The sequence below is a fragment of the Schistocerca nitens genome, chromosome 2 (assembly GCF_023898315.1).
Source record: "Schistocerca nitens isolate TAMUIC-IGC-003100 chromosome 2, iqSchNite1.1, whole genome shotgun sequence".
Classification (NCBI taxonomy): Eukaryota; Metazoa; Arthropoda; class Insecta; order Orthoptera; family Acrididae; genus Schistocerca; species Schistocerca nitens.
Window position 1 is genome coordinate 943,152,720 of NC_064615.1, and position 25,055 is coordinate 943,177,774.

Here is a 25,055-nt window from a genome sequence, read left to right on the forward strand (position 1 = left end):
TACCACGGTCATGGAACCCTTGTCCGCCAGAAGAATGACGATGGATCAGTCAGACTTACCTTAGAGGGGAAAAAGGACAGGTATACACACACACACACACACACACACACACACACACACACACACACACACACACACATCCATCCGCACATACACAGACACAAGCAGACAAACCCCTAAGGTAAGTCTTTCCGCTCCCAGGATTGGAATGACTCCTTACCCTCTCCCTTAAAACCCACATCCTTTCGTCTTTCCCTCTCCTTCCCTCTTTCCTGACGAAGCAACCACTGGTTGCTAAAGCTAGAATTTTGTGTGTTTGTTTGTGTTTCTATCGACCTGTCAGCACTTTCGTATGGTAAGTCACATCATCTTTGTTTTTAAATATATATATCACACACACAATTTTTGTTCTGGTCAGATGTCAGTGCTTGTTATTGCTCAGCTGTCCTACAGAGATACTGTGGTTTGTCAAAATAAATTGTTTTACTGTTGAACAATGTCCTGCCATTGTCAAAATTTATTACTTATACAGGGAATGTGCTCTGAAAACCTTTCACAAATTGTCTACAACTTTTGGTGGGCAAAATGTACCCTATTCATCAACAATTCTATGAGTAACAAAAAAGTTTGAGGAAATTGGTTCAGTTGCAGATGTGGATACACCAAAATGATATCATAACAGCCAGTCTACGGAAAAGACTCCCTCAGTAAATGAGGTGTAGCCCAAGACCCTGAACCTCGATGTGCCATCAATCAAAAGAACACCCTGGATCTTGATTTGCCATAGATCAAAACACTGAACGTTCTGCAGAGCACAATGCAGCAAATTCAGACAAAGAATCTTTGTCTACATCATTACAACATTCAACTGACATCATGCAACCATAATCTGGGATCGCAATGAAAATTTAAGACCTCCTCACTTATCGTATAAATCTAAACAACAAATAAAAATTTGTGTCAGGACCAGGACTTCAACCTGGAAGTTGTAATTCTTTCCTATCTTGGCAAATTCTTACATTTCTGCTTACTTATTTAACACTTCCCTTTGATGGCAATGTCAGTAATATTGGGCACTGTGGCAGCCTGCTTGTTGAAGTTTTTGTTATTTTGTCCTATGATTCTGCAATCTATTTGTTGTCTTGGTCTTTCTGCAACTGACACATAGGCTGCATGCATATATAAGAGTAGTTCCATTACTCGTGCACTTGCAGGAAGATGCATTTATGCTTATGCTATGTTTTGCACCTGTATGGACATATCAGTTACAGTGACAGGCTTTTAATTATACTGAGGCAAGTGATATAGTGAATGTGAGTAGCTGTACAGTTTGTGCAACATCTTCACCTCAACAAAAGGAATTTGCTTCATGACTTCTCCCCCTAGCCTTGGTCTTCCTCTGTAACTTTTATCCCCCTCCCACTTCCCTATATTACCAAGCTGATGATTCCTCAACACCTCTCAGTGTGTTCTATAAAATCAAACACTTCTTTTACACACATTATGTCAGAGAGCTCTTTTCTCCCTAGTGTGATACAGTATATTTAGCTTTTTCCGCATTTCTTAGTAATATAATTCTTACAATCTGTACATTTTTTTTTCTATTTAGGAGGCATAATCTCATGTTTTTTAACCTTAACATGTTAAACCAGGCAGTCTATAGTGCAAATGTTATTCATTTATTTGTTCTGAAGATCCAGTAACTGTTTCTTTCAGCCCAGTCAGCCAGTCAGTCAGTCAGTCAGTCAGGCTCCAGCTATCTGCTATACACCAGCAGATCATCAAGTTAGGTATTTAACTTTTTCGGTGTTTTCTTGGTAGTGCTGGGACAGATAGGATGTGGGCATGCTGTATGTGGATAGAGGAGGAGCTGAATGCAGTTTGTGAACAGCTGAAATCACTTTTGACTATGGTCTGCCATCTTCAGGCTGCTGCAGTCTGTTCCGGGATGTAGTAGTGGCGGAGCTTGAGGCTTTTTCGGGCTAGGCAGCAGAACACTCACCAGGTGATACGCAGATAGCAAAATAATCCTGCGTTCAGATTAAAGACACTTTGACCATCAAAATTTTATCAATAAACTGACTAATTATTTTGTAATAACTTCCTGAATTTATGCCCTCCAAGGTATTTGTAATTCTCAAATTATTCTTGATGAAATTATTTTATTGGATAGATAAAAAAATCTATTCACCAAGTGGTGGCAGAACATACACATAAAAGACTGATGATGTGATTGGCAAGCTTTCAGAGCCAGTGGCTCCTCCTTCAGGCAGACGGGTTGAAGGGGAAGGAAGAAGGGCGAAGGAAAAGGACTGGAGAGGTCTAGGAGAAGGGGTAGATTTTGGGAAGGTCACCCGGAACTGCGGGTCTGACGAGACTTACCGTATGGGATTATTACCGTATTGGATTATTACTGCATGGTAAGTCTCCCCTGACCCACAGTTCTGGGTGACTTTCTCAAAATCTATCCCATTTCCTAGACCTCTCCAGTCCTTTTCCTTCACCCTTCTTCCTTCCTCTTCAACCCTTCTGACTGAAGGAGCCACTGGCTCCAAAAGCTTGCCAATCACAACAGTCTTTTATGTGTTTGTTCTGCTGCTGTTGCTTGGTAAGTACATTTTTTATCTATCCAATTAAATAATTTTATCAAATTAGGTCAAGAGCTGGCTGAAACCCAAAGTAGGGAGCTCTGAAATATTTAGCGACTAATGTAACGTATTTCACAAAGACACCACAGCAGGGAGTGTGTTCATTCCAGTCTACATAAATGTTGGCGATAATAAGGTCAATTTTGAGTGTGACTGACGTTATCAGCCTGTGTGTAACAGGTCGAGGTAAAATGAAGTTAATTATTGGATTTTTTTTTTACCTGCCACCTGATTCCGCCAAGACAGTTTCAGAATTATTCAAAGAAAGTCTTTGCTTATCAGCACGGAAATACCCAGATCATACAACATTAGTTGGAGGTGACTTTAACCTACCGAATATAGACGGATATGCCTGTGGATTCGCTGCAGTGGGTACAGACAGGAAGTTTCGCAAAGTACCTTTGGCCACTTTTTTTAAACTTGTCTTCAGCAGCTAGATCAACAGTACACACAATGGAAATACAGCTCAAAGACTTCTAAAAGAGCAGGACACAGTATGTTCTCCTCGACAGTGAGTGCTCATCAGAGACAAGGGTATCATCAGGAGTACCCACGGGAAATGCAATAAACCCCTATTATTCTCCATAAAAATAAATGAACTGACAAACAGGATGAGCAGCAATCTGTGGCCATTTGCTGATGGTGCCGTGGTGTACAAAAAGGTGTCTGTTGAGTGACTGTAGGAGGATACAAGGTGACTTGGACAAAATTTTCAGTTGTGGTGATGAATGACAGCTAGCTCTAAATGTAGGAAAATAGAAGTTAATGCAGGTGAGTGGGAAAAACAGTCACATAATGTATGAATACAGCACTGGTACTGTGCTACTTGACACAGCCAGGTTGATTAAATTTCTAGGCTAGACACTGTAGAAAGATATGAAACAGAATGATCATATAAGAATTCTAATGGGAAAGGCTGGTTGACTTCATTTATTGGGAGAGTTTTAGGAACATGGTTCATGTGTAAAGGAGACCATATACAAAACAAGAGTGCAACTCATTCTTGAGTACTGCTTGAGAGTTTGGAAAGCAATTCAGAGGCAGGCTGCTGCATTTGTTACTGGTAGGTTCAATCAACATGCAAATATTTGGAGATGCTTCAGGAACTCAAATGAGGATACCTGGAAGTAAGGCAACATTCTTTTCATGAAACCCTGTTGAGAAAATTTACAGAACATGCATCTGAAGCTGACTTGTGGGCCACAAACACAAGATAAGAGAAATTAGAACTTGTACAGAGGCATACAGACAGTTGTTTTTATCTTGCTTTATTTGTGAGTGGAACAGGAAAGGAAATGATTAAAAGTGGTACCACATACCCTTCGCCACACACCAGACTGTGGCTTGCGTAGTATTTAAGTAGGTGTAGATGTACCTCTTCATTAATTATTTGATCCAACCACCTAATGTTCCTTCCCCCATGAACCATGGACCTTGCCGTTGGTGGGGAGGCTTGCGTGCCTCAGCGATACAGATGGCCGTACCGTAGGTGCAACCACAACGGAGGGGTATCTGTTGAGAGGCCAGACAAACATGTGGTTCCTGAAGAGGGGCAGCAGCCTTTTCAGTAGTTGCAGGGGCAACAGTCTGGATGATTGACTGATCTGGCCTTGTAACATTAACCAAAACGGCCTTGCTGTGCTGGTACTGCGAACGGCTGAAAGCAAGGGGAAACTACAGCCGTAATTTTTCCCGAGGACATGCAGCTTTACTGTATGATTAAATAATGATGGCGTCCTCTTGGGTAAAATATTCCGGAGGTAAAATAGTCCCCCATTCGGATCTCCGGGCGGGGACTACTCAAGAGGACGTCGTTATCAGGAGAAAGAAAACTGGCATTCTACAGATCGGAGCGTGGAATGTCAGATCCCTTAATCGGGCAGGTAGGTTAGAAAATTTGAAAAGGGAAATGGATAGGTTCAAGTTAGATATAGTGGGAATTAGTGAAGTTCGGTGGCAGGAGGAACAAGACTTTTGGTCAGGTGATTACAGGGTTATAAATACAAAATCAAATAGGGGTAATGCAGGAGTAGGTTTAATAATGAATAAAAAAATAATAGTGCGGGTTAGCTACTACAAACAGCATAGTGAACGCATTATTGTGGCCAAGATAGACACAAAGCCCAAGCCTACTACAGTAGTACAAGTTTATATGCCAACTAGCTCTGCAGATGATGAAGAAATTGATGAAATGTATGACGAGATAAAAGAAATTATTCAGGTAGTGAAGGGAGACGAAAATTTAATAGTCATGGGTGACTGGAATTCGTCAGTAGGAAAAGGGAGAGAAGGAAACATAGTAGGTGAATATGGATTGGGGGGAAGAAATGAAAGAGGAAGCCGCCTCGTAGAATTTTGCACAGAGCATAACTTAATCATAGCTCACACTTGGTTCAAGAATCATGAAAAAAGGTTGTATACCTGGAAGAATCCTGGAGATACTAATAGGTATCAGATAGATTATATAATGGTAAGACAGAGATTTAGGAACCAGGTTTTAAATTGTAAGACATTTCCAGGGGCAGATGTGGACTCTGACCACAATCTATTGGTTATGAACTGCAGATTGAAACTGAAGAAACTGCAAAAAGGTGGGAATTTAAGGAGATGGGACCTGGATAAACTGAAAGAACCAGAGGTTGTACAGAGTTTCAGGGAGAGCATAAGGGAACAATTGACAGGAATGGGGGAAAAAATACAGTAGAAGAAGAATGGGTAGCTCTGAGGGATGAAGTAGTGAAGGCAGCAGAGGATCAAGTAGGTAAAAAGACGAGGGCTAATAGAAATCCTTGGGTAACAGAAGAAATATTGAATTTAATAGATGAAAGGAGAAAATATAAAAATGCAGTAAATGAAGCAGGCAAAAAGGAATACAAACGTCTCAAAAATGAGATCGACAGGAAGTGCAAAATGGCTAAGCAGGGATGGCTAGAGGACAAATGTAAGGATGTAGAGGCTTGTCTCACTAGGGGTAAGACAGATACTGCCTACAGGAAAATTAAAGAGACCTTTGGAGAGAAGAGAACCACTTGTATGAATATCAAGAGCTCAGATGGCAACCCAGTTCTAAGCAAAGAAGGGAAGGCAGAAAGGTGGAAGGAATATATAGAGGGTTTATACAAGGGCGATGTACTTGAGGACAATATTATGGAAATGGAAGAGGATGTAGATGAAGATGAAATGGGAGATAAGATACTGCGTGAAGAGTTTGACAGAGCACTGAAAGACCTGGGTCGAAACAAGGCCCCGGGAGTAGACAACATTCCATTAGAACTACTGATGGCCTTGGGAGAGCCAGTCATGACAAAACTCTACCATCTGGTGAGCAAGATGTATGAGACAGGCGAAATACCCACAGACTTCAAGAAGAATATAATAATTCCAATACCAAAGAAAGCAGGTGTTGACAGATGTGAAAATTACTGAACTATCAGTTTAATAACTCACAGCTGCAAAATACTAACGCGAATTCTTTACAGACGAATGGAAAAACTGGTAGAAGCGGACCTCGGGGAAGATCAGTTTGGATTCCGTAGAAATGTTGGAACACGTGAGGCAATACCAACCTTACGACTTATCTTAGAAGAAAGATTAAGAAAAGGCAAGCCTACGTTTCTAGCATTTGTAGACTTAGAGAAAGCTTTTGACAACGTTAACTGGAATACTCTCTTTCAAATTCTGAAGGTGGCAGGGGTAAAATACAGGGAGCGAAAGGCTATTTACAATTTGTACAGAAACCAGATGGCAGTTATAAGAGTCGAGGGACATCAAAGGGAAGCAGTGGTTGGGAAAGGAGTGAGACAGGGTTGTAGCCTCTCCCCGATGTTATTCAATCTGTATATCGAGCAAGCAGTAAAGGAAACAAAAGAAAAATTCGGAGTAGGTATTAAAATTCATGGAGAAGAAGTAAAAACTTTGAGGTTCACGGATGACATTGTAATTCTGTCAGAGACAGCAAAGGACTTGGAAGAGCAGTTGAACGGAATGGACAGTGTCTTGAAAGGAGGATATAAGATGAACATCAACAAAAGCAAAACGAGGATAATGGAATTTAGTCAAATTACATCGGGTGATGCTGAGGGGATTAGATTAGGAAATGAGATACTTAAAGTAGTAAAGGAGTTTTGCTATTTAGGGAGTAAAATAACTGATGATGGTCGAAGTAGAGAGGATATAAAATGTAGACTGGCAATGGCAAGGAAATCATTTCTGAAGAAGAGAAATTTGTTAACATCGAGTATAGATTTAAGTGTCAGGAAGTCGTTTCTGAAAGTATTTGTATGGAGTGTAGCCATGTATGGAAGTGAAACATGGACGATAACTAGTATGGACAAGAAGAGAATAGAAGCTTTCGAAATGTGGTGCTACAGAAGAATGCTGAAGATAAGGTGGGTAGATCACGTAACTAATGAGGAGGTATTGAATAGGATTGGTGAGAAGAGAAGTTTGTGGCACAACTTGACTAGAAGAAGGGATCGGTTGGTAGGACATGTTTTGAGGCATCAAGGGATCACAAATTTAGCATTGGAGGGCAGCGTGGAGGGTAAAAATCGTAGAGGGAGACCAAGAGATCAATACACTAAGCAGATTCAAAAGGATGTAGGTTGCAGTAGGTACTGGGAGATGAAGAAGCTTGCACAGGATAGAGTAGCATGGAGAGCTGCATCAAAGCAGTCTCAGGACTGAAGACCACAACAACAACACCTAATGTTCAGCATTATTTTGTAACACCATGTGACAAAAGTCTCTACTTGTTTCTTGTATGAATTGTTTACTGTGCACATTTCACTTCCATACAAGTCTACACAACAGATAAATGCCTTTAGAAAATACTTCCTAACAGTTCAATTACCAGTGTATCCAATGCTTACAAATTTCTCTCTTTCAGAAACGCATTATTTCCTATTTCCAATCCGCATTTACACCGTTTTTACTTCAGTCAGTGTAGCTACCTCCCCACGCAAATATTAAAAAAATCTACAACTTTAGTGTCTCATTTTCTAACCTAATTCTCACAGCAGCACCCAATTTAATTTGACTACATGTCTTTAACCTTGTTTTTATGTTCATCTTATGGCCTCTTTTCAAGACACTATCCAGTCCATTCAGTTGATCTTCCATAGCCTTTGCCACCTCTGACAGAATTACGATGTCATCTGCAAACTTTATAGTTTTTATCTCTCCTCTGCGAACTTTAATTCCATTTTGAAATTTCTCCTTGGTTTCCTTTACTGCTTGCTGCAAGTACAGAATGAATAATAGGGAGGATAGGATGCAACCCTGGCCTCACTCCCTTCTCAATTATTGCCATGTTCCTTAAGTCTTGTAAGTGCACTCTGGTTTCTGTGCAAGTTGTGACAGCTCTGCCAATGCTATAAATGTGGGTTTGTGTTTCTTCTAACTCTGTCGTAAGATAACTCATAGAGACAGTATTGCTTTGTATGTTCTTACATTTCTCCAGAACATAAACAGATCTTCCTCTAGGCTTACTTCTGTAAGTCCTTCCACCCACTTGTACATAATTCGTGTCTGGATTTTGCGATCATGACTTATTAATCTCAACAAAATTAAAAAACCATCAAAGTCGCACAAAAATTTGTTTTTATTTAAATGGCAAGCTGTTTAAGACCTTGGTCCATTATCATGCTAGCCCTGTAAACCCTAGTATAACACCGTTAATGTTTGTGCACTGGCCACATTGTTTGTATGAGTAGCTAAGTGCAAGGTACTATTTGCATACAACAGTCCAGTGCTGTATGTGTACAAACATTATGGAGTTATTGTACGACTTATGTGGATAGCTTGATAATGGACTAAGGCCCAAAATTAGTCACCATTTACATAAAAACAACCTTCTGTGCAAATTCCACAGTTTTGTAATTTCATTGAACCATAGTAAGCTGCCACCTATTGTGATTCACCATACTGGACGTGAGTAAATTTATTAATCTGATGGTTTAGTAATACTCACCCATGTCACCACCTGCCTATTTACTTCAGTACATCTGTATACTTTGTTATAGGGATTATTAAAATCTTCATGAAATCTGAAGGTATTTTGCCTGTCTGATATAGCCTAAATACCAATGGAACAATTTTGTTATGGTTTGCTCTCCCAAGGAATTGCCATCACCTCCAGGTGATTGTTCAGACCGAGGTCTTTCAGTGCTCTGACAGATTCTTTCCACAACATCACATCCCATATTTCAATCACCCACTTCCACTTTTTAACTTTTATTTGTGAGGTAAAATGAAACGTGAGCTACAAGGAAACACCAACAACTCCCAAAGATGCAAAATAACATATAACACACAACTGTGCTGCAGTATATCCAGATGAAATTCACTGTGGTGTATTGTCCATCTCAAATTGCTTCATAGTATGTATCAGTGCAGAAAGTCAACAATTTGAGCACTTGATATAACAGCCATAATAATGAACACACAAACCAAACCTGAGTTACTTATCTGCTTACACTTGGTGCAATAGGGCAGCCATTTTTGGACTCTTAACAGAGGGAGAGCTGCTGTGGTTCTACTATCTTATTGCTATTTCATCAAGTTTCACACATTTTGACATTGTAGCCTTCTTTGAAACCTCTTTTCAATGCCACAGAAAAAGACATATAGCTCCATTAAAAAGAAAAAGGCAGCATCATACTTCAACTGCTACAAATGTTAAAAATTACCTGTGTATGTCAGAAAATTTACTGTACCATCTGCTACAGCTCAGCGAATGCCACGCCTGTTATATTTAGTTGTTCTTGATAGATTTTGAATGTCTGTGGAAGCTGCCTCTCTCTGTAAGAGGATAGGTCACTACTAACTTTGTTGAAGACTCTACCCAAGCATTCAACTGAAATAATTCATTGAAACCATATACAATAAGGTGACCAAAAAATAATGGAAAACACACACGCACGCACACACACATACATACCAACCTTCCACTACATTGTGCTATGTGCACTACATTGGGCCCAACCTCTTTGCCTTTACATATGTCTGCCTGTGTCTGTATATGTGCGGATGGATATATATATATATATGTGTGTGTGTGTGTGTGTGTGTGTGTGTGTGTGTGTGTGTGTGTGTGTGTACCTGTCCTTTTTTCCCCCTAAGGTAAGTCTTTCCGCTCCCGGGATTGGAATGACTCCTTACCCTCTCCCTTAAAACCCACATCCTTTCGTCTTTCCCTCTCCTTTCCTCTTTCCTGATGAAGCAACCTTGGGTTGCGAAAGCTATATATATGCCATGAGCAATGTTTAATATGAACAGATGGTGACCAGAATTAATAATAAAATTAAAACATAACTAGGGAAATAGGTGGATACTCAATAACACTAATACCAAGTATACTTCGGCATGTGACAGATAAACTGTATTCATTAATTTTGAATTCACATATAGTAATAAAATACAAAAAATTGTACACTGTAAATTACGCATAGAAATTAATAAGCAGAGTGGAAAATACATTAAAAAGTAAGCACTTTACTTCTGTAACTGATAGAATAAGAACTAAAGCCTAAGAAGTAAGGAGATCTTAACAAAATGTGGGAGCAAGGTGGGTGGATGGTGGCAAGGGAGGGGGAGGAGCCAGCGGGTTTGACTATGAAAGTACGGACACATTTTCTCTGGTCTTAAGCTGATCCAGTTCAGAAAATCAGGACTGAGAAATTAACAAAATACAAATGCACCGTGGATACGCCATGACAATAAGAGAGATGTAAATTATGAACTGAAAAGGAAGGACCGGTATTAACGTTACGGCATTTATTAAGACTTCAATTCTCTTGTATTAATGATACAGCAAAACTACACGTGTGATTTCAAAAGAAAGAAAAATCCATGTGATTTTTTTTTTAAATTATATTTTTTGGCCTCAGACCACACAAACAGTATTAATCATTTTCAACTTATCAGCAAATCATCAGGTTATTTCAAAACATCAAATAGTAACTTATCACAGTATAACAACTTTCACAAGTACTAGTTCAAATCATCTGATGAGTCTTACCAAGGGTCAAAACTAATGGTAGGCATATGTTTCATCTAATGCTGAAATATATCATAAATTCATTTACAAGACAGTAAAAGAGTTCCCCTACTGCAGTATAGCTGATCAATGCAAAAAAAAACACATTACCTTCTTAATTTTTTTTTTACCTTGTCCCCCAAAACCAAGAGCTAAACTGAGGATGTACTTCTTACAAGATGATGGGGAACATACTCCTAAATGCAGGCAGCTTGATACATTTCAAGCACTGACAATATTTAATAATAATGGTGACACTACAGTTCTGCTTCCAATTTGGAATGTGTCAGATTGATATCAAATGGTTTTTGACAGTTCATCAATATATCAAGAGCATACAAAATCACAAAATAAAATTAAAAATGATATGTGATGCCATAGTGCACAATCTGTGTAATGCAATTTTGGCAAAAATAAAACTAAAGACTTGGAAAGATCTCTGGAACCATAAAGTTACATTTTATTAAAACACCTATGCCTGGGTTTCAGGCAGGTCCCCCATTTCATTTGATGGTGAGGTGGTATTCCAATATAGCTGGAGCAATGCTGTACAAGTTTGGGGGGAATACCAGTACACTGAAGCATGCATGGGAATTTGGATTGAGGAGGAAGGTGTGCTACGGGTAGTCCATGGATTTGTGCACATTCACTGTGCCTGTATGGTACAGTTGTTGGCGCATCTGCCTAGTGAGCAGGTGGCCCAGGTTGGAATACCGGAATTGGTACAAATTTTCAAATGTTGGTTGGTTATGGAGTATGTCTGAATGTGACAAACATATTTCTTATTTTTTACACAAACTTACTTCTAAAGAATGTTTTCTGAACATTATTAAATATTACATTACTCACCCCACTTGCAGTCCTGATTGGTTTTGCTTTCAATTTTGGCAACAAAGTCTTCTTGTGGTCAAGAGGTACAGCAGCGATAATATCCACCAATCGTGGCGACGATTCTAAACCATATTTTGATGCTATTCGTGTTTTCAGTTTATTCAGATCTACATCTTTACCATTTTCATGAGCCTTGATAAGTTCTTGAATTACCTCACCAATCGTAATCACCATGCGTTCTTCCCTGCTCAGGCTGTATACTGAAATGTAAGGTCTGATTTAGAGATTTAGTGTATTCCAAACACCAAACAGCAGAGTAGTAGGGTCTCACCTAACATGATTATAAAATTACATATTGTATCTGTATCACATAGATCATAAATTATGATCCAATCTGCTGTGCAATATATGAATAAAAACATTGCTTATAAATTAAAACAACCTGCACTACAACATGATCAAGTAGATAATCATCAGTTGTAACCACAGTTATTTTCAGATGTCATAACTACTGACTGTCAGGAATGCAAAAGTGTTCTACTTACACATATGAATGATGTAAGAGGACATTTTCCAACTCCCTGCAGGCAGTAGTTTGTTGGGATCTGTACATAACATCATCAACATAAGATTATAGTTCAAATGTTTCAGTTCTCTTTGGAGGAATACCACTTGTGTTACTGTTCATGCACTGGATCTTCTGTGTAATTAAACAGGAGTGTCAAGTGTTGAAGAGTCAAATCAAGTTTGTGCAGGATGTGGTGTTCTTAACTTGCAACAAGTTGTTAAAATTGCTTGATGTTATGTAGAAGTTCAGATTCCTTAGGCAACGGAAGAAATTCCATAGTTTACCGCTCTTCCATAAAGCTTGACAGTATACATCCCTCATGTATGTATGAAACCAACAAGCTGTACTGTGGTAAGAATTATGTATATGTACATCTACATACATACTCTGAAAGCCACTGTATGGTGCATGGCAGAGGGTGACTTGTACCACTACTAGTCACTCCCTTTCATGTTGCACTCTCAAACAGTGAGGGAAAAACAACTGTCTATGTGTCTCCTTATGAGTCCTAGTTTCTCTTATCTTATGTTCATGGTCCTTACTGAAATGTAGATTGGCGACAGTACAGTCATTCTGTAGTCAGCTTCAATTATCGGTTCTCTAAATTTTCTCAATAGTGTTCTGTGAAAAGAATGTCTTCTCTATAGGGATTCACATTTGAGTTCATAAAGCCTCTCGATAGTACTTGTGTGTTGATCAAACTACCAGTAAGAAATCTCTGCAGTGCTTCACTGTCTTTCTTTAATCTACATCTACATCTATACTTTGCAAACAACCATGAGATCCCATTGTATCACTCATTATGGTTTCTTCCTGTTCCATTCACATATGGAGTGCAGGAAGAAGGGTTGTTTGAATGCACCTGTACATGCAGTAATTATTCTAATCTTATTCTCATGATCCCTACGTAAGCGATACATAGGGGGTTGTAGTATATCCCTAGAGTAATCACTTAACGCCAGTTCTTGAAACTCTGTTAACAGATTTTCTCGGGATAGTTTACACCTGTCTTCAAGAGTCTGCCAGTTTACTTCCTTCAGCATCTCTGTGACACTTTACCATGGATTAAACAAACCTGTGACCATTCATGCTGCCCTTCTCTGTATACATTCAATGTCCTCCGTTAGTCCCATGTGGTTTAAGTCCCATACACTTGGGCCATGCTCTAGAAGCAGTCGCATGATGGATTTGTAAGCAATCTCCTTTGTAGACTGATTGTGCTGGCCCAATATTTTACCAATAAACTGAGGTCTACAACCTGCTTTACCCACGACTGAACATATGTGAGCGTTCCATTTCACATCCCGACAAAATGTTACATCCAGATATTTGTATGAGTTGTCTGACTCCAACAGTGACTCACTGATGTAGTCAAAGGATACTAAGTTTTTATGTTTTGTGAAGTGCAAAATTTTACATTTCGAACATTTAGAGCAAGTTGCCAGTCTCTACACCACATTAAAATCTTATCAAGATCTGACAGAATATTTATGCAGCTTCTTCCATACAGTACTTCATTATAGATAAATGTATCATCTGCAAAAAGCCTGATTGTACTATTAATCACTCCCTACCAAGAAGTCCTCAATCTAGTCACAAATTTCACTTCATACCCTACATGATCATACTTTTGACAATAAGCACAGGCGCAGTACTGAGTCAAAGGCTTTTTGGGAATCAAGAAACACTGAATCTACCTGATTGCCTTGATCCAAAACTTTCAGTATGTCATGTGACAAAAGTGCAAGTTGGATTTCATATGATTGATAGTTTCGAAATCCATGCTGGTTGGCACTGAGGAGGTCATTCTGTTCGAGATACCTCTATGTTTGAACTCAGAATATGTTCCAAGATTCTGCAACAAATCGATGTCAAGGATATTGGACAGTAGTTTTGCAGATCACTTCCATTACCCTTCTTGTTGAGAGGTGTGACCTGTGCCTTTTTCCAAGAACTGGGCACGGTTTTTTGTTCGAGGGACCTATGACCTACTGAAAATCCGAAATACTCAAGCAGGGCTCAAAAATTGTTTGCATTAGTTTTCTACATGTAGTCTCCTTTACAGATGGACCACATTTTCCTAAAATTCTGCCTACAAACCAGAATTAACCACTTCTCTACTATCAACCTTATGTGCTCGTATCATTTCATACTGCTTTGCAATGTTATGCCTAGATATTTAATCAGTGTGAGTGTGTCAAGCAGTACACTATTAGTGCTGTACATTAACATTATGGGGTGCTTTCTCTTACTCATCTGCATTAACTTAGTTTTCTACATTTCGAGCATGCTGTCATTCATCACACTAAATATAAATTTTGTCCAAGTCATCTTGTATCCTCCCAAAGTCACTCAACAAAGACACCTTTCTGTAAAGCACAGCATCATCAGCAAACAGCTGCACACTGCTGCTCACCTGTTTGTCGAATCATTTACGTATACAGAGAACAAGGGCTCTCCTATCACACTTGCCTGGTGCACTCTTAATGACAGACATGACCCTGATGAGCACGCACCATCCAGGACAATGTACTGGGTTCTATTACATGGGGGCAGCACCACACAGTAAGAGTGAACTCTGCAGTTAATAGACCAGCCCAATCCACTATCCATTTCTACAGAGAAACATCATGCCTCTTCCATCTCAAAGAAAATAAGCATTTACCTGACAAGAGAAATAAATATCATCTAATCCTGCAGACCAATTATTTTATTTTCAATTTTTAAACACACTTGCTTTAACCATACATGAAGGGATTTCATCAAATAAGTTACACAAACAGTTCGCGGTTGTAATGGCATGGCAGGTGTAAACATATTCCAAAGTTCAAGCATGCATGGACAGTAGGTTTCTTGTGGGCAAAATAGGTTCACCATGAAACTCTAAGGTATATGAACTGAATGCAATGTCACATCCACCTACATCTACATCTACATTCATACTCCGCAAGCCACCCAACGGTGTGTGGCGGAGGGCACTTTACGTGCCACTGTCATTACCTCCCTTTCCTGTTCCAGTCGCGTATGGTTCGCGGGAAGAACGACTGTCTGAAAGCCTCCGTGCGCGCTAATCTCTCTAATTTTACATTCGTGATCTCCTCGGGAGGTATAAGTAGGGGGAAACAATATACTCGATACCTCATCCAGAAATGCACCCTCTCGAAACCTGGCGAGCAAGCTACACCGCGATGCAGAGCGCCTCTCTTGCCAGAGTCTGCCTACACTGAAATAGTGTCAGCAATTTGACCAGGGCTGCACTGAAGTGGATGATGCTGATCAAGAAGTCCAGGTCTTCAACCATGCAATTTCTATCTTTTCGAAAAGCTGAAAGAACATCTGGGTGGAAGTGATTTTTCAATGATGAGGGTCTTCATGTAGCAGTTCTCGAATGGCTGCGTGCCCATGGAGCAGATTTCTACCATTGAGGAATCGAAAGATCAGTAGAATGTTCTGAGCGCCATTTACATATGCTTGGTGACTATGTTGAAAAATAGTGTCATATATCTGTCACTTTGAAGGGTATTGCAGCGATCAATAGAAGTTACTTGGCCTGCCATAATAATGGTGTAACTTCCTTCTCGAAGCCACTCTTATCTTCCAATTCTGGGTTTGTGACAGTGGGAGCAAGTTTCATTCTCAAATAGGCAATTACTTGGTCTGCTAAAGGTGTACATAGTATAAATTCTAAATTATTTCATTAGTGCAACTGTTCAACATATTCAGGCAGTTGCTACTGTGGCTGCTGTCAACTAGCTACTGTCTACACCCATACTGGCCCAGTCTTCTGGTGAACACACACGAAAGAACTGGTGATCATGTCAGTAAGTTGTACATCTGTGACAGTGGCACTGCAAGACAGAAATGTAGAGAGCACAGGGAGCCAACTAACAGGGACCACAATGCGGACTTCACCTGTAGGCTGTGGGCGGGAGCTGAACTAAAGCAGGTTGCTATGTGTGTTCTCTATCATGCTGTTTCGCAGTTCCATTGATGAAATACAATGGGATTTAAACAATTTGATCCAAAGGAAGACACAAGAACTGCATACTTGGCAGATCCACCAGAAAACCTGATGTGACATATTTTTCATTTTTGGGTCTTAAAAGAATTTATTAGATGGGTAGAATATATTCTCAAGTCAGGTCTCCATTGGCTCAAAGAACAATGAACACAAAATTTAGAATACTTTAATTGGCACGGTCCAACTACAGTGATACACATTTGTTTATCACTGACCTTTGAACAGACTCACCCAGCCAGTTATAGGATGGATGGAATGGGAGATGATGAGAAGGGAGGGGCTCTTACAGTTTAACGTAGACTCCATACCATGGAATGACTTGGTATATTTCACATATGCAGATCACTGCCAGAGGTGACAGAAGATAGAACATTGATATAAAAAAAGGCGAGATGACAAGCTTAGGACTTATGAGTTTGTTCCTCAGTCAGGAAAGAGGAATAGTTTGAGGAAGGAAGGGGTGAGGTCACTCATATCCCAGATTGACGAGCAGCTGTTGTGAGTATCTGCAGCTGCCTGGTTCTCACATCCTGGACAGTGAGCCACCTGACCCTCCTCTCTAACTTTCCTCAACCTGTATCTCTTTATTCCTATGGAAGGAACTAACTGTTCAAAAAGCTGGCTAAGTACTGCCCAGCCATTCAATTTCCTTGTAATTTTATAATATTCTAAAATGAATTTCCCCTTCAGTAGGAAAAAAAGTGACTGAGGATTGAGCTTCACACATCTGGAACTGTAGTATGACACTCAGCCACCGAGCCCACCCTTACAGAATATAAATGGTTCTTCCATTTAATCAATGAAATACAGTCTTCATGTGTAACTTTGTGCTCCACAACAAACAGTTCATTATATTGTGAGCAAGCATATCACAGTGATACATTAACATGCAGGCATCCATCAACTTTTCTTGTGACTTCATCAATTTTCCAGAACTTTGTTGAGATGAGCAAGACCTATCTCTGACATCACTATTTTCAGATGGAAAACATAGCAATTAAGTTTGCACCTAACATACAGATACCACACCATGCTCCAAATCTTAACAAGTTGTTTTTGCAGCACTTTGGACTGCATTCGTCCTTAGTTATAAGCAAATTTCAAAATATATTGAATTTCCTCTCTTTCATTCAGATTAAAGATATTCATACATAACATTATCTTGGCTTTAAAGTGTTTGCGTAATGCCAGATCGGAATACTACTTCGAGAATTGTGCGATCACAAAGCCATATACTGCAGGATACAAACACTCACTCTCTCTCTCTCTCTCTCTCTCTCTCTCTCACACACACACACACACAATTTTCCACATCCATGGAGGTACATACCAGACTGGTTCCCACATTCTGCCTCAGATACATGATGTACAAACACTTCGTAACACGGTGGCACATTTGACCATGCAATTATGTACATACAAAAGGAGTACACACATTCCTACCTGGGAAGGAGGAACAGGGGAGAGGTTGAGTTGGTGGTAGCTTTAAAATGCCTTTGGAGACAGTGATCCAACAGAACTAATAGCTAGGGACGCAAAAATACGGTTTTATTTTATGGCCAAATTTAGTGTAATTTTTTGGCCAAATTCCCTGCCTCGCCAAATTCAGTGTTTTCTTGCCAAATTTGACTTTTTTTTGCCAAATCTGTCCCATTTTCAAAGTTACATCAAATTTCGTTACACAGGAAATCGGCTGTCCTTTTAAGCTTAGAAGATTTCACACGAATCCAAGCCTTGGGGAGATTAGACATCAAAACTCCAATTTAGCTTTCAATAACTATTACTTACAAATATTATTAAATAGCTGTCCTCAGATTTATAAATATTTTTACACAAAAAAGTCACAAATTTTGCAATATCATGTAAAAATCGCAGACTTTGCTAAAAATCATTAATTTTGCATTATTGTTATCTCCAAATTTTCCGGTACCTATTAATGGCCTATTTACAGGTGCAGCTGGCCCTCTGCGAAATAGAAGGACCATTCCAGTCCCAACCCTGAAATAGCTGGATAAAGGTCATGTATCATATGTATTATAAATCTCTTGCATAGCTATAAGGCCGTGTACATTGATCTTCATTTCTTTCTTCTTAAATAGAACTATTTTATACTTTAAAAACTTTCGGTATATTTCTTTCACAAAATACTTATTTCATGTTTCATTTTAAGTTATTTTCTAACATTATTACAGAAGACATTATTCCCCCCCTTTCGCAATGACATCGGAAGGATACCTGTGGAAAAGTCGGACAAATATGTGGTTCCTTAAGAGTGGCAAAAGCCTTTCCAGTCTCTGGATGGGGGTAGTCCAGAAGATATGGTCATCAGGAGAAATACAACAGGTATTCTACAGGTTGGAGCATGGAATTTTAGATCCCTTAATTGGATAGGTAAGTTAGAGGATTAAAAACACAGATAGATTGAAGTTAGATATAGTAAGAATTAGCATAGAATGTTAGCAGGACTTCTCGTCAGCTCACTAAAGGGTCATCGACATAAAATCAAATACGGGCAATGCAGAAGTAGGTCTAATAAGAGAATAAGAATGTGGGTAAGTTACTGTAAGCAGCACTGTGAATGTATTACAATATCTATTATAGACAAAGGCAGTGCCCACCACAGTATTACTAATTTATATGTCCACTAGTTGTGCAGAAAATAAAGAGGCTGAAAGAAAGAATGATGATATAAAGGAAGGTATTCAGATAAAATGGAAGAAAATGGAAGAAAATGGAAGAGAAGGAAAAATAAGAAGGTGAATAGACTGGGAAAGAGGAATGAAATGAGAAATTGCCTAGCAGAATTCCGAATCGACCACAATTTCATCATTGCTAATACTAGGACACCAGAAGGTTTCAGGTAGATTACATGTGGACAGGAAAGAGATTTCAAAACTAAATTTTAAACTGTAAAACATATCCTGGAGGAGATGTGAACACTGAAATTAATTTATTGGTAATGAACTGCCCCCTGTTTGAAATGGAAGAAACTGCAGGAAGGTACAAAATTAAGGAGATGAGACCCAAATAAATTGAAATAACCAGAGGTTGTTTGGAGGTTCAAAAGTAGTTTCAATCATCAACTGGCTGAAATGGGGGGAAGGAATACAACTGGGGGCAAAGAAGTAGCTTTGAGGTATGAAATAATGAAGGCAGCAGAGAATCAAATAGACAAGAAGACAAGGCCCACTAGAAAATCCTTGGATAATGCACAAGATATTGAATTTAATAGGTGAAAGGATAAAAATTCAGTGAATGAAACAGGCTAAACGGACCTCAAACGTCTAATAAAAATGTTACTGATCTACACCTATAGAGATCTTCCACAAGCCGCCATGTGGTGCAGGCGAAGGGTACCTTGTACCACTACTAGTCATTTCCTTTTCTGTTCCACTCACAAATTAAAAAAAGGGGGGGGGGGGAACAACAAACCCTAATTTATGTTGGCTCATCTCCATGGTCCTTACGTGGCATGGTCCTTTGGTGGCAGAGGAATCATTCTGCAATGAGCTACAAATACTGGTTCTAAATTTTTCTCAATAGTTCGAAACATATTCACAATTGGAAAATCTTTTTCATGCTAGCTGGACTTGGTATGAAGATACTACCTATTGGTGACATGTGAAAAGTTGTGCCAGACTGATAATCAATCCCAAATTTCCCACTTGTCGCGAGCAGCCACTTTAACAACTTGGTCTATCAAAGCATGCTTCCAGGACTAACTCAAACTTACATGTCGTACTGTTTATGAGCCCATTGCTCACAACTTTATGTACATTCCCACCACAGGGTTTGAAGGAGACAAATGTATTCAACATTAGTATTACGATTGTCATTTTGACTGTCAAGGCTTTCCCATTGAGGGTCTCCTTTATAGATGAGTTAGACTTTTCTAAAATTCTGCCAACAAATCAAAGTTGACCACATCCATGCAAAACAGCTGGTAGTCAGAGCACTGGCCATGCAATACTGGGTACTGACACTGGGATGAAATGCTCCCTTACAGTTGGTTTCTCAGGATGTTAGATGATTAGGGGCATATGTGGAAATGGCATGGGAAATATGATTGCACACTATGATTGGAGGGTAGGGTAGGCCTTCAGCATAATGGGCAAGGGTGGCCAGATTTGTTTCTGGGTTTGATACATGTAGAAGTGTATAAGGAGCCTCCAACGAGATAGAAGGCAATGCCCAGGGAAGAGACGTGCTGGCCTGAGAAAGACCACATGATATGGAAGAAAAAGAAGATGCTGAGGCTGTGCAGAAAATAGAACTGTTTGACTTGGCCCTGGGTGTCCAGTTCATGATGATATTGCCAATGAACTGAGGTTAGGATCTTGACTGGCTACAAGGGTTTCCTCAATGTGCACCTTGAAGAAGTTGTCATTGCCATATGGGTGCCCTTGGTTGTGTCAAAGACTTGTTTGTACATCATCCCCTTGAAGTAGAAAAATTCATGGGTCAGGATAAAGTTTGTTAACTGTATAACAATGAAGTGGTGGGTTTGGGGTAGGTACAATGATGGGACTTTGACAGCAGCTAAGTCACAGGCATAGGGGACACTGGTGTATGTAGAGATGGTATCAGCCATGACAAGATGGGGTGCAAGTGATAAGAGGGTGGGGATGATTGAGATGCCAAGCCACATTTTCCCCCAGCTCTCACTCACCCATTCCACTTCCATTTCTCTCTTATCCACTCCATATGACACAGATCCTCACACCAGTGGAGCAGAAGCGCCAGTACAATGAACTCAGCCAAGGCAATTTATCTGTGTATGTATGTTTCTCCTGTTCGTTTTCAGTGAAAACAACGTCTCAAAGATTATCACTTTCAATCTTGGTTATGTGCCTACTGACTGTTCAACATTCACTTCACTCCACAATCAGGCCCAGCAAAGTGAGTGATGCCAACGTACCACTGTTAGCTTCTACCATAAGGCACCATTCGGATGCAGCATGGAGTGGCACGAGATCTGCACACAGGATACCACTCTTCTGGCTGTTGTTAGCTTTTGACACCTTGGAGCCACTACTTGCTATTCAAGTGGCTCCTCAGCTTAGTGGACTTAATTCCAGTCCCCCCACCCAGGAAAATCCCCATATAACTGTGCCAGGAATTGAGTCCAGGTCCACCCCCATGGCAATCACATGTGCTGATTGCTCGACTACAGAGATGGGATCAACTTATTGAGAAGCTAACAGAAATATTCAGTCTTTGAAACTGGATAATCAGATAATTTGTAGGAGTAGCTAATGAGGTACATTTTAATAGTCTTTTGATAAGTAGGAATTCCCCATTTCTTGCTATATGACAAATCAGAGTTTATTGAGTATCTTCACATCAGAGTACATAACTTCATTCTGAACTGAACCCTAGATTAGAGGGCAAACACCAAATGAAAATTATTTTATGCAACTTTCCTACCTCTCATTTTTCCTGAATAAACAAATTATTTACTCTAGGAGCATGTTCCATAAGATATTTCCATAAGAGAACAGGAGTGTAAATATACAAAATAAGACAACACTCATCTCTTCGGAGGGGAAGTAACTGAATGAAACTTTCTGGTGGATTAAAAATGTGTGTCAGACCAGAACTGATATCTGGACCTTTGCTTTTCTCAGCAAATGCGCTCGGTAACAGAGTTTCCATGCCTACGCAGCTTTAATCATTTGTAAATCAATTTATTGTCTGACACAGCCCATTAAATTTCAAATGAGAATTACTGTGTGAGGTAGCTTTGTGAGTGCTTAACACCAGCACTAGCTGCAATGGAAATTATCATTCTGCCATCACTGCTTGTCTTTAGATCATAAGAGGAGGCAGTGCTTCACTCACAAGCACATAAAATCACATTACCAATATGGTTTTCTCAATGTTCATGCGAGTGTGCTTCTGCTTCCTATGATCTAAAGATGTTCGAAACTAGTAATCTCATTTACAATTTTATGTGCCTGTGTTTGAGAATAAAGTATTTTAAAAATAATTTTGTCAATGACAAATGCTTCTATTATGATTGAGATATAATTCTTTCCAAAAAATATCAGTTCTTCTAGTACTTTTCACAGAGGAAACGAATGAATGGACCATATGAAATACATTACAATTGGAACCACAAAACAGTAGATCACCTGCAACACAGAAACAGATAGTTTATTCTTGTTACTGCCACATGTTTTCGAAATATAAAAAATGGAATAATCTGGAAACAAAATGCTGAGGGATCAGATGTTAACAGTAACTGCACCCTGATTCTTTAGGGAATCATACTCCAATGTACATGACAGTTCTGTGGTTTTTTTAACATTTATGACATATCTCCTGAACTGTGCATCGTACAATGCTATAATTTTGCAGGTAAATTCAGTGGTATATTTAAGCATTTTAAAATTTTTAATTCGGCCAGTAATTATATGACATACTGAAAATCAGATTTTTGTTGCCCATGGAAGCCGCTGGATGGGGAATGTGAATGGGACAGTGCACAGTGCACTCTTTTAGCCATTTAGTAATCAAGATACCTAAAGAAAACAGAAAATACCTGTCAAAAGCTCAAACATATTTTTATAAATTTTGCACAGGAGGAACAAATATTCTCCAGTTGCTTCGAAAAGAGTAAAGTAATTCTCATAAATAGAAGTAGTGTCAAAGGAGCCCAAGAATTACAAGCCTACAACAATAGCAGCTCCATTATACCATTGAAATAACTACAAAGACAGAATAATGTCAAGTGGACCAGGGCTCTCAAAACTTACCACCTCCAATTTCAATGAAATTTTGCATATATATTCTGTATAGAATTAAACTAATCTGTATAGAATTTGAGTTCAATACATAAAAAATTCAAAGTTTTGGAAGATTTTAGGCGAGCAGAGGCTGGCTGCATATCATCAACGCAAGTAATGGGACAGTCTGGACCTAATTAAGATCGTTTAGAACACAAACTATTAGTAATGTAAGAGGGATGTCTGGATGAAATCCACAAATTTTTGTGCTCGCCACTGTGTTAAAATTTCTAGGTGGTGCCAGGAAGAAACTCTAATTTTTCCTGAACCAAATTTTTGTTTTATGCAAAAGGTAGTTCTGTTTGCCTAGTTGTCAGTTGTACAGCTACAAGTGAATTTTTTCCACATCAATTATTAGTAATTGCGTTTGGATTATATGCGACTTATTCTTTTCCAAGACATACTGTCCAACTATAATACTCTTCGACACAGTCATTGTCAAGAAATTAAAAAATTATCACGAATTTAATTTACAGTGAGGAAACTCATTCACATTATTTCATCTTTCAGGGCTGTTTAACTTAGTCTGAAGTCAATATGGATGAATATGATAATGTCGTCATGCCTATCACTTCAAGAAAGTCAAGAAATTACACTGTTATGTGACAAATTCTCACACTCGCATACACTTTTGTGTATTCACTATCATATAGTAGGAGATGGCAATAACGAAGATTCATGAGGTTGCCAAGAAAGTTAAGGGAACCATGATCAAGCAACAAACACTGTAATAATTCAAAGCACTTCTTCACTTTGTGCTAGAAAATGTTTTCTTTGTTTCAGAGACCTTCTGTATGAAGTAAAAAAATTGAGTCTGAAAATATTATTTTCAAACATTCAAAAACCATCATTTCAACAATGGCATTATGTATATGGAAAATAGAAATATTTCTGTGGTAGTTCTACTCATTAATCTAACTATTAATAACTATACAATGGAAAATCCAGGATAGCGTAACAGTATTATCAAAAGGATAGTTCTACTCACCATATAGCAGAGATGCTGAGTCACAGATAGGCACAACAAAAAAACTGTCAGAAAGTATGCTTTCAGCTAACAAGGCCTTCATAAAAAATTAACAACATTCGCGCACAGAAACATGCAAATGCAACTCACACACACATGACCACAGTCTCTGACAGTTGAAGCTGCCAGAGACTGTGGTCATGTGAAAGAATTTCATTTCCATCCAAATAAACTGGAGGACTTTTTTTCTCCTTGCAAGCAGATATTGCTGAAACATTCACAGGATATTTATGCTTCATAGATTTTCTTGAGCATTCTGGCTGAAAATGAAAATTCAGAAGACACTTTTTCTATCAACCATGTGTTAATATTTTTCAATTCGTAACACATGAACAAACTGTTATTTTTTGTTTCAGCTAACTGAGTAGGTCTCCAAACTCCACAGTACTTGCACTGCTGCACACTACAATTCTGTTGTATCGCAGAAATGAATCTGACTTAAACCCACTAGTAACAACAATACTACTTCAATACTCTATCTGTACTTGACAAATCTTGTAGTTTACGTAGCCTTGGGTCTTGTATATTGAAACTTTCTGATGTTCTGGAGGGTAAATGACGAGGCTTGACTCTTTCTTCCATCAGTATATGCTCATCAGCATCTGATGCATTTCAGAAGGATAACAAAACAACAAGTTTCTTGTGGACCTCAATCCAACACATTGGACAAAATTTTTGACCTGGTAGAAATCCAAATTTTCTGAGATTTTTTAAAAACTCTATTATCCTTGCTTCATCAAGAGCTTGTAAGACTTTTTAATGGCCTTTTCCTTTTTTTTAAAAAAAAAAAAAAAAAAAAACCACCTCAAATCAAGTGAGGAGCAAGGTTTCATGATGAAAGCAGATCAATGAATGTGTTTCAAATTTGGAACATTGGAACATGGTTTCAGCAATTTTCATTGATCAGGTTACAATTAATTCAGTGAGTCAATTTTTTACAATTACTAAAAAAAAAAGAAAAAAAAATACTCCAATGAGAATCTGAATTGTCCAGGCAACTAATTACTCAAGGTGGTAAGTCAGGGCTTACTTCCAAACATTTTTGCCCTGCACAAAATAAATTCTAAATATACACCCTGTCCTACAACAGCTAGAAACTGCCCCATAAATAAAATAGTGCTGTATTTACTGGCA

The 25,055-nt window shown here is 38.9% G+C and overlaps 1 protein-coding gene across 1 annotated transcript in view; it reads right to left on the minus strand.

The window, feature by feature from the left end:
* Positions 1-25,055, minus strand: part of LOC126237270 (elongator complex protein 3) — an 83,945-nt gene that overhangs the window by 56,022 nt on the left and 2,868 nt on the right. Inside the window, exon 2 of the mRNA XM_049947197.1 lies at positions 11,536-11,777. Coding sequence (XP_049803154.1) covers positions 11,536-11,777 — 242 coding nt within the window. The remainder of the gene's footprint in view (positions 1-11,535; positions 11,778-25,055) is intronic.